Raw genomic sequence first — 12,066 nt, 5'->3', positions numbered from 1 at the left:
ACTTTGTTTTACTAGAGTTTACAAATCTCATGTTTTGAAATTTTGTCTATAAGAAATTTTTATTTTAATTTAGAATTGTTTTGACTTTTAAGAAAAATCCCGGACTAAATTCAGACTAACTGTCGGGAGTTAAATATTAAATTTCTTTAAAAAAATCTGCTCTAGAATAAAATTGATTTAGAACATTTTAAATCATAACCTAAAAAAGCGAGTTGTTCTCGTTACGAGTGTTACGCAAACTTTACAGTTTCTTACCTTCAGAATATGATCATGGAGTTTGGAAGTTTGAACCGCATGCGATTTAACCAAATTCGTTACAACTTCCTGAACTTTTTTAAGTTGATCGTGATCCTCCGTTGTTTTATCTTGCATATTTGAAACGGAAAATCCAATCGCCTTCATAGAGTCAATCGAATTTTTTTGATCTTCCCGCACGAGCGATACGGCCGACGAAGTTTCGGAAAGCTGCACTTCTAACTTGGATATTTCTTTTCGGAACTCGGGCAGAGTTTTATCTACCTTGTTTTCGATGGTTTCGACGTTTTCTAAAAGTTCCAGCATAGATAAATGTAGCTTATCGAAATTGGCCAACTGTTGTGTTAAGTTGGTTATAGAGTTCGAGTTAGATATTTGCGTTTCTGTGATGTTTATTATTTTTTCCGATAAACTTTCATATTCGACAGACTTCTCTTTCTTATCTTGGATAGTTTCCAAGTTTTCTCGCCATTTGAGCGACTTTTGTACAGCTTTTATATCTTCGTCCATCTTAATTATCCGAGATTTGAGAGAATAGTTCTCTTTGTTAAGGGTTTTTGTAGTTTTTTCTAGACGAACGATATGTTGCTTCAATATTCTTTGGTGTCTGGAGGGGTGAGCGCTGATTTCGTTTTCTAATGATGGAGATTTCTCATTGAGTATTTTCCAGTTTTGATTCCATTCCATTTCAGCCGTTTTTAACTACAACAAAAAGATTTTTTAAATATGTTTATTAATACAACTTTTGGTATTTATATAAAAAAGAAAACTAATTGTTTAATATCTCCAATTAGAACAGCAAAATATTGTAAATAGTAATATATAAAATATTTTATCACTCTCCTTTGCATAAAATATACAGCCGTCAGAAACTCATATTTCATAGAAACAGAATTTTATAATCGACCATATAAAAAAAGAACGATATTTTCGAAAAGAAAAGAAGTTTTGTTCTACACAAGATAATTGAGTTATATACCAAATTTAAAGAAGAAGGAGCAACTTTTATACAGGGTGGTCCTTAAGTAATTGTACAAAAAGAAACCGCAGATTCTACACTTTAAAATATTACGATTTAAGCCAAATTGCTTTAATAAAATCTTGATATTAAGAAAGATACAGAGTGTTAAATTGGAAATTTAAAATTATATTTTTCCCTATAACTTTTATGTTTGTAAACATTTATGGAAAAAAGTTTACAACTAAATACTATTAAACATAAGAAATTATAATCTGATGCAAACTTTGATATAGCTGATAGAGGGAGCCACATATGCCACATATGTGGCATAAATTTGCACTTAACTTTTTTGCTCTTTAAGTTACCGCTATTTGTGATAAAAAATATTAAAGATAAATTATTTTAACAAAAAAAAATGTATACCTGTTAATAACTTCAAAACTCAACAGTTTTCGAGATAATCGCATTTTACAAATGAACTGCATAATTCTGATTACTCGCAATTACTCCAGGCAACGAAAGAAAAATAGACAAAAACATCAATACTTCTGAATTTTGTTATAAAATACCTTTAACTAAAGTTAATAGTTAACAAAATATTAAATAAAATTAAAACATCAGCAGGATAATTAATAATAGGATTTGACAAAATTACAGAATAATATGATTTTACATCAAACATTTTACGTTTTTATATATAAATTAAAGTCATAATCAAAACATTTTAATTACAAATCAAATTAAAAAATAGTTAATCTAAATAACATTAAACTTTTTGTCAAAGTAAGTGTTCGATATGTCCACCATTTTCTTTAATTCATTTGTCAATAGATTCCATAAAAGATCGTCTCATTTTAAGTAGCATCATTGGTTCTAAATAAACTGTTGTAGTATTTATTATAAGTATTATAAGTATAATAATACGTATTCTTTTGTGATTTTTATGAATTAAATAATTATATTAATATCTCACCATAATATGACCAAGGAATGTGACTACCACGTACAATCCAACGTTCAGGAAAGTTGTATTTAAGTATGTTCTCACTGCCCTCTCTCTATAATGTAATGGTGTACCATCTTGCATAAACCACATATTTCCCCTTAAGTTTGATGACAATTCTTTCAATAAAGCAATAAAATCGTTTTATAAAAAATGTAAATAAATTTCATTATTCAAATTACAAGGTAATTCGCATGTCCGTAAATAATAATTGTTCCTAACCATACGTTTATTTAAAATTCATGTTTAAAATGCATGTCGTATTGTTTGGAACCATTGGTAATTATTTTTTTCGGACATACGAATTACCTGTAATTTGTAATTTGAATGGTGAGATTTATTTGTATTTTTAAACTTAAGGCGAAATATGTGGTTTATACAAGATGGTACACCAACACATTATGGAGAGAGGGCAGTGAGAACATACTTAAATACAACTTTCCTGAACGTTGGATTGTAATTGGAAGACATATTCTTTGGTCATATGGTGAGATATTAATATAATTATTTAATTCATAAAAATCTCAAAAGAATACATATATTATTATAATTGTAATACTTATAATAAATACTGCAGCAGTTTCCTTAAAACCAATCGTGCTATTTAATATGAGACGATCGTTTATGGAATGTATTGACAAATGAATTAAAGAAAACGGTAGACTTATCGAACACTTACTGTAACAAAAATTTAATGTTATTTAGTTTAACTATTTCTTAATTTGATTTGTAAATAAAATGTTTTGATTATGACTTTAATTTAATACAAAACGTAAAATGTTTGATGTTAAATCCAATTATTCTGTTATTTTGTCAAATTCTATTATAAATTATCCTACTGATATATTTATTTTATTTAATATTTCGTTAATTATTAACTTTATTAAAGGTATTTTATACCAAAACTCAGAAATATTAATGATTTTCTCTAATTTTCCTTAGTTGACTGGAGTAAATGCGTTAAATCAGAATTATGTAGTTGAGTTGAAAAATGCGATTATTTTGAAAACTGTTTAGTTTTAAAGTTATTACCAGGTATACCTTTTTTTTTGTTAAAATAATGAGTCTTTAATATTTTTTATCACAAATATTGGTAACTTGAAGGGCAAAAAAATTAAGTGCAAATGTATGCCACATATGTGGCTTATGTGGCGCCCTCTGTTAGCTACATTAAAGTATGCATTAAATTATAATTTCTGATATTCAATAGTATCCAGTTGTAAATTTTTATACATAAATGTTCACAAACATGAAAGTTATAGCGAAAAATAAAATTTAAAATTTCCACTTTAACACCCTGTATCTTTCTTAATATCAACATTTTATTAAAGCAATTTGGCTTAAATCGTAATATTTTAAAGTGTGGAATCTACGGTTTCTTTTTGTACAATTACTTAAGGACCACCCTGTATATTTGGACAACATGGATTTTTTGTTGCAACCAAAAGAATATGGCAAGATGACAACTTAAAATCGATCAAGCATACTGATGGAGAAGGGAAGCGACATATAATTCTGAATTTACAAGAATTTAATATTTTCCTCTACATAAAAAAACAGTTAGGTATCATGACAATATAAAAAAGGAAATGTTTATAAAAGGTTGCGAGAAAAACTTCTCTCTGGATTAAGTGAGACCAGCGTAATTGATTTAGACAATGCGCCTTGCCATTTCAAAATATTAAACAAAGTCCAACAATTCTTGAAATGAAGTTAAAATTAATGAATGGTTGACGAATGAACACATACCAATTTGTACAACATATTAAAATCTGAATTATTACGTTTGGTAAAACAACATGCAAAAACACAAATCTTTGTGGTGGATCAGATTATTGAAAGTTACGGCCATCAAGTTTTTCATATTTCACCATACAATTTCAACTCCAGATGTATGGTGGAACTGTATTATATATAAGTGCGAAAAATTAAATGAGGATTGATGGATTCGTGAAAATAAAATAAACGAAATAAACCCAATCGTAATAACAATTAGCGGTAACGACAACGGTGACGATAACGACTAAATCATTTTGGTCAGTTTGATCTACTGGAAATCTAAATCAGAAATAGTTCTTACACATTTTGAATGGAGTCTCTTTTGTTATTTAGCTGAATGACTTAGGGAGAATTGGAATTTCCAACAAGAGACTAAATTGAAATAATAATTTTAACAGCTAGCCTTCTACGGACATTACCCACTGAAAGATACCAACTTATATAATGTACAATAATTTTTATATGTGGTCAGTTGAATCGTTTCTTTTCTTAATCCGAAACCCTTGTAAATTCACTGAATAGACTTTAATACTAACGTGAAAAGCAAAATATAATATTCAAATATAAAACATGAATACAGAAAACAGTTATTACTGATATTATCGAGGATATAATTATATAACTGATTCACAATTTCAAGTAGGTAATTTGTAATATCTATATACATACATCTAAAATCGGAATAATTGTAAAACCATACCGAAAACACAATATATTCGCCTTGACTAAGACTCTTTCCTATTTATTAAGCATATTTCTAACAATTTCATAAAAAAACTGTACCACGTACCCTGTACGCAACAAAGGCGGTGGTCTAAAAAAGAAAAAAACCCTCCTCAAAACATATTGTAACCGTATACCCACACCACTTATAGGAGAGAATTTGCGGTGGTTGAATAAAAATAACTTTCATCAATTATCTGTAGCTGACATCCTAAGAAATGTATGGATACAGAATCGGCCTTACTACTTATGAAAGGTATCGAAGAAGATCATCCTGTTGCAAATTATGTCAAAAATTTGTATTGAATGTTCACAATTTATATTATTTCTGCGAAGATAAAAAATAAGGAAATTTCATACTAGCCGAAAATTATAGTCATCTCAAAAATAAAAAATATCTTTGTTTCTATTTCAATCTAAAACCAACAATTGGAGATGTTTACTTAATAAAGCTCATTAAGCCAGTGTCGAAAGTAAGAAACATCCCAACTAATTAATTATAAAAGTATAATGTAAATTTAGAAGAAAACTTTAGACTTGGATGCGCTAGTTAGGCTGCAGCAGTGCAAAATCAATTTCCCAACATTTTAGATAAGCTTTAAATTAAAAGACGAGAAATACTGCCGGTTACACCAAAAAATAGATTAAATATTAAAAAGAATAACAGAATGAAAATTTAAATAAATAAAACTTTGAAAGACCAAAGACTGGTAGCTACAAGCAAGGCTTGTACAAATTATTTTACGTATTTCTAAATATCTTTTGAAATCGTTAACGATAAACAAATAATTATTTTAATCTCTTATTTACTTACTTTAGGTTTTTACAACCACACTCTCGGGATATATAGAATTTGTGCTGTATGGAGAGATATGGAAAGTCTGCTATGAGGAATTAGAACAATTTTCTCATAAAATGCCATCGTATGATGGTATTTGAGATTCACAAGGAAACTGAATTACTTTAGTTGGCAGTATACAATGAATCACAAAAATTTTTATTAAAAAAAATTCTTTTATAAAAGATTAATATTGAAAACCCTATCGGGCTACATCACAGAACGTTTTCGGAATAACTATTCCATCATCAGTGCTATCTGGATTTACATGTTTGAAGCCACTAAATACGTCGGTAAAAACCGTTTAAATGTAGTTGAATTAATTTTAAATTACATCTTTGTTATTAAAAGATGTTTAAGTTATACGGAATTGGTTACATGGTAACGTAGCACTCCACTGGGGTTGCTAACCCTTAGACGAAGTGTCTGTGAGGACTTATTGATAGTAACAAAGAAGCACAAAATTTAATAACGATGGAAATGATAAAATATGGAGGGATCAGTTAATTGAGCATTTAATGGGATTATTTAATAGATGTATAAATGAAGATACCAGACTATGAAAAATATTTTATAGACTTCCTTTATAAAAGAAAGAAATACAAGTGATCTTGCGAACTACAACGGATTTTTGGTTAACAGTACTTTTAGTAGACTGCAGTACTTTAGTAGTTGCAAGATAAATAACAGCACTAAAAACAAGTGAAGACCAAAATGGTTTCAGATCCGGGAGGTCCTGTGTTAATAATCTATTATACAATAAATCGTAAAAAAATAGACGTTTGATATGAAAAGAAACGCACATCGCCTTTATAGACTTAGAAAAGGCGTATGATAACATACCAAGGTCAAAATTATGGATATGGATAATGTAATATTTTGAAAGAAATATACAGAAACAACAAGACCTACTATTCGTGATGATATGTTATCAGAAGTTATATTTCCAATGGCAGTCGATCTCCTCTATTATTTAACCTTTATTTAGAACTAGTTTTACATCAGTAGAGACGTAGCAGTGCAGGTATGAGGATACTATTAGGATATGGCTACTTAACCAGCATCAACTTCGCAGATGACCAAGATATTATCTTCTATGATCTAGAATTTATGCTGAGACGACTATGCGGAGCGTATAAAAAAATTTCAAGAAAAAAGAATATTTAGTATTTAACTCGGAAGCTAATTTTGAGGTTTTAATTGACGATGACGTGGAAATAACATAGATAAAATTCTTTAAATATCTAGGAGCAATTTTTACAACAGATAGGCTAGGACAACAGAAAATTAAACACTGAATAGAACAGTGAAATAAAGTAATTGGAATTCTTAATTCAGTATGATGGTACTGACATATAACAGAGAAAATAAAGATTAGATTGTGGTTTAAGAGATGGCCCAGTAGAGTACTTACATGAAATCTGTCACGAAGACATAAAAGAGGAAGACAAAGATTGTCCTGAAGTGGAAATATCAGGAAGGCAATGGAGCGCAGGAATTTGGAGGAAGAGGACGCCCAAGACAGGCAAAGATGGCACTAGGCGTAGGAATGCGGCGTTAGCTATTTAAATCCCTTAATATATATAAAGACTAATCTATAATGGATGATCTATAAAACAGATAATATATTAATAATAATAAATACAACTTGATACAAATAAGGAGACAATGGAGAATAGAAAGTACTCAGACGATCTGGAGTCATTCCAAAGAACCTCATAGAGAACATAAATCAGCTGCTTCTCAGTAAACATTTCTATAAGACCATGTACAAAGGCCCTACGGCTTACCAAGTCACCTACCGCTCGATAACACGGGAAGAGCCAGCCCCACAGAGCTCAATATTTTTGATACGGTAGATATCTAAGATGACTGATTTTTCCGGTTAATGTGAGTGAGAGTCGTATGGTTTGAATCTAGATAATAATAATAGATAATCTAAAAAACTACAAAGATTTATTGTAATCAGCATAAAATGGATAAGCCAAAAGTATTTTTATTTTATTTTGTGATATTTAATGCCTGTATTTAGAGTTTAAAATTAAATGCTTGTTCTAGTAATTTTGTAAATTTATTTTAAACATTTTCAAACAAATATTTTTGGTTACCAAATTAAACCAATACAAACAATATTGGTTTTAAATAAGGTGACATTAAATTTTAGAAAACGGGTGGAAAAAAATTAGTTAATTTTATTAGAACTCATGGCTTTGTACCTCGATTGTACTCAATAAGAAGTTGATAAGAAAGACAGTCCTGCGCTCTGTAAATTGCGGCTGCAGTGGCAGGTGTCGTCGGTTTGGTACTTTCCTCTTTCTTACGTCCGTTAACATCGTCGTCCAGCATCACCAGCCGCGTCTCACCTGCCATTTTCGACCAATAGTTATCCGTACCTTAAATACCAAACAACCCGCATACCTGCCTGCATATCCTTTCGGTTCGGTCCATTTTTAAAACAGTTTATACGTACACCTATAAAGGTAATTAAAGACGCCTGACGGAGACTCACTTAAAATAGCTCTCTTTATTCGAAAGTAAAAATAAAGACAAAAATCTCATGGTGGTCATCATGATAGCCTGATATATGATGGTGATGATAAATTTTGCATGACATCTGCTATAAAATTATTAAAAATATATGTGTAAATTTTCCAATCTAGAGTCAAGGCTGAAATATGATGGGGAGTGTTGTTAGGCAAATATACAGGGCGTTTTGTCACTCGGACTTCAAAAAGTATTTAACTCGAAAATGGAACTTAGAACTTTTCGAAAATTATCCTATGTTGTTTGAACTTTGTAAACTGCATTCTACAGATACCCATTGAGCTGGATTTTCTTGTTGCTTGCTATTGTAAGTCTTGCTTATAGTTAATTTCAATTAATCTGCACTTTTTGTTAACTATTTTTACAGTTTTCAACTAACTATGTAAGATTTTGTCTGTTATTTCGTTTATGATAAAAAAACCTATTATAACCTAATTTTAAGATCGTGGATATACGGAATGTCAAGGAAAAATCTGTCAAACATACTCAACCCACTTCTTGCAATAATTTGTGTAGGCTTAACTGTAACAATACATGTAATAATGAAGAAACGAAAGAAATGTACAAAGAATATTTAAGTCTTAAAGAAAAGTCTTAAAGAAGAGCGAAAAATGGATCTTATTCTACGAAATGATTAAACACATTAGCAAAATGCGCAGGCTAAGAAAAGGTAAATAAGTCAAATTGGAGTATGCCATATCACAAGGAACTGAAACAGTTAGCGTTTGCCCAATATTTTTACGAACACTCTTTTTATCAATAAATCACTCTGTAATCACAGCATTCACAAACATATCTTTTTAAGATAAAGATAAATAGGACAAAAGAACGACTTTCCTTAGACTTAAGACTTAAGTATTTCCTAAAAGTATGAACTTTATATCTTATTCTGTCAATAAAATTATTTTAAAACTGTTACCATACATGTATATAGAAAAAGTTTTTGTACCGTTTGTTCTTTATACCAACAAAAGACCAGTGCTTGTATTAAATAGGAGATTCCAATAATGACTGAATATACAGGGTGATGAATTTGAAAAATCAAAGTTACTAATAATATAAGAGAAACGGCAAATCTGGCAACATTGCAAATATCAAATATGGAATCCGCTGTATCTCAAAATAGGTGTACTTCAAATTTTGTACAATTATGACTAGCAATTTACAAGATAATTGGCCGTTTCCAGACTTTAGGGCTACTCTGTATTTTTTGGCTAGTAGTACTTATACCAAAAGTTACAAAATACAACGTTTATGACTTAAATGGCATAAAACAAACCGCTGTTTGTTACTTGTCATTTTCTCGAAATGAACTATTTTGACTTTTAATGAGTTTTTGACAAGAAGGTATCGATTTTTATAATTTTTCTGCTTTGAACAGCCTTGCCATAAAAACTGTGCTAAAATAGGACTTTTGTTCCTTCAAGAGTTATCGCACAGAAGGACACACAAACGGAGAAACATTCAAACAGTCAAACATAATTTCTCAAACACTGTGAACACATTAACTAAACATCTTTTCATGGAAAATAACCATAGATTCTGAAATTCAATACTGCTAACAACCCATGTATTTAATGTTAACTTTGAACATAAACTGTTTGCATGATGAATTAAAAATTTCTATCTTCTCTTAAATAATTACTACAATTTCGAAAATTCCCTACATCGTCTTTTCTTTATTAAATAATTAGAAAGTTTAAAAACTGGTAGCGGCATCCCTCTGTCTGTAGTACTGCTCCACTTTAAATGCATTGAAAGTATTAACGTTCTCTGATATGTAGAAGCGCATATTATGAAATTGTGCCTTGCAGTCTCCATAGAGATGAGAATATTCGTGATATATAATATTGATATTCGTTTCTGTGAATTTTTAACGTTTGTAATTTTAACCGGGTTTGGTGAATGAGTTTATATTATGTTCATATGAATGTATGTTTGAAGAGCTGTACCATATACTTTGGTGTTTCAGATCTGTTTATATATATATATATATATATATATATAAATATATATATATATATATATATATATATATATAAATATATATATATATATATATATATATATATATATATATATATATATATATAATATCTACTATAAATAAATATGATATAAGCCACTACATAGGAGGATACCGAAACCAACAAAACACAGATATGATCAACAGAGACTGCGTATTTGCAGATGATGTAGCAATACTAGCATCGACAAAAGCAGAGATTCAAAGAAGTTTAACAATATGGAATAAAGCTTTAAACAAATTGGGCGCGAATATATATGGTGTCGGGTTCCCTCTAAGGCTAACCCAACCGATTCTCCATGGTATTTTTACGATCTCAATTCAAAGAAACCTTGGCCGAAACAGAAGGAAGGAGATGCGTTGAGATAAATAGGAAGAGTTGCATACTCATAAACAGGTTAACCAAACTATGCGATAAATATGGGCTAAACCCTAACACTTGTTAGGCCAAATTTATGGTTGCCAGCAAAACAGATACGTAACCAATATTGATCAGGGCATATAGTGCATTTCATCCCTACACCCTATGGGTAGAACGGAATTAGGTTATATATATATATATATATATATATATATATATATATATATATATATATAAAATCAATATTGGAAGTAGTGGAGATACGACATGTAGTGATTCAGAGCTGTATTTTATCGTCTCGTCTCTACTTTTTAACATCAATTCAGAATTTACCTAATTTATGGTTGCCAGCATAACAAATACGTAACCAATATTGATCAGAGCGTATAAAACAACAAAATGAACTATTTGGGCGCCAACGTTAATAACAACTCTAATATAAGTAAAGAAATAAGAATACATACTAAAAATACCCGAATTGTCTTCTACAATCTAACGAAAATTTTCTTTAGATTTTAAAATTTTAATAAACACTATTACAATAAAATTAAAATTATTAATTTGCTGCTAGATATTCCCTGTATTACTGTATGGAGTGAAACAAACGACATTTACAGACACACTGATGAAAAAATAAGCTGGATTAAATTAGAAATGAAGTACTTGTCCACTATATTAAAAAAAAAAAAAGAAAAAAAAAACAGAAATAACTAAAAAGATTCGAAATCTGAAATATTTTGGGCATGTTATGAGACAGAGAAGTATAACCTTCTACCTTTCATAATATATCGCAATATTTATGGACGAGTTAAGACACCTATTTCAAGCTGCCGGAACTAAATTATAGCCAATATGATTTCCAACGTTCGATAATCTTATACAGTACTACAGTCTATTAAACAAAAAACGAAATTAGTCATCCAAAGTCATGCGTCGTAACTGGCCAAACGTAGCGGGAATCACGTGTTAATCATAAATTCTCGGAAATTTTGAATTCTATTATTAATAAATAAGTTTATTTCTGAAAAAAATTTAATTCTATTGAGTGTCAAAATAACCGAGTTGGTTTATTCAATAGCGGAATTAATCAATGTCTTGACATTATAGTCGAAATGTGTTTGCACAGCAATAGAAATATACAACAGATGAATCAACAGTTGAATCAGCAGCTAACGCAACGTTGCTTCAACTACGCAACGAAGCAAATACTTTCATTTTACAAGCGTTAAGTTTCGTCTAAATAATGGATTTTTCTATTTTGTTCACGGAACTCTGACATTTTACGCAGATAGTTGAGACAATTACAATTTGTATAACTGCTTACGCAAAGTTTTACGACTCATTTAGGGAATTACTTCATTAGTTTTTAATGCAGAAAATATTTTGTCTAGATTAGAGTAGGAATGTTCTTAAATAATTAACTTTACGTCTTATTTTTGAATTATTATGTTCAATAAATTAAATTGGTTTTCAACCTCGTAGATTTAATCTCATCCGAGCGTTGTTTTTGACGGAATCCTGTAAACAGTGAATGAAAATATTCATGTGATACTTTCTCAACTACTCACTGCCTCCG

The 12,066-nt window shown here is 29.8% G+C and overlaps 2 protein-coding genes across 5 annotated transcripts in view; one reads left to right on the top strand and one right to left on the bottom strand.

The window, feature by feature from the left end:
- The window catches only part of LOC140447590 (methyltransferase-like protein 22), a 540,943-nt gene that overhangs the window by 52,010 nt on the left and 476,867 nt on the right, over positions 1-12,066 (top strand). The gene's annotated exons all lie outside the window — the stretch shown is intronic.
- Positions 1-12,066, bottom strand: part of sca (scabrous) — a 32,661-nt gene that overhangs the window by 6,152 nt on the left and 14,443 nt on the right. The window contains exon 3 of the mRNA XM_072540323.1: positions 256-957. Coding sequence (XP_072396424.1) covers positions 256-957 — 702 coding nt within the window. The remainder of the gene's footprint in view (positions 1-255; positions 958-12,066) is intronic.

This window comes from Diabrotica undecimpunctata, chromosome 8 (assembly GCF_040954645.1).
Source record: "Diabrotica undecimpunctata isolate CICGRU chromosome 8, icDiaUnde3, whole genome shotgun sequence".
In the NCBI taxonomy this organism is placed as follows: domain Eukaryota; kingdom Metazoa; phylum Arthropoda; class Insecta; order Coleoptera; family Chrysomelidae; genus Diabrotica; species Diabrotica undecimpunctata.
The sequence above is the reverse complement of the archived record's forward strand: the minus strand, read 5'-3'. Positions and strand labels throughout refer to the sequence as shown.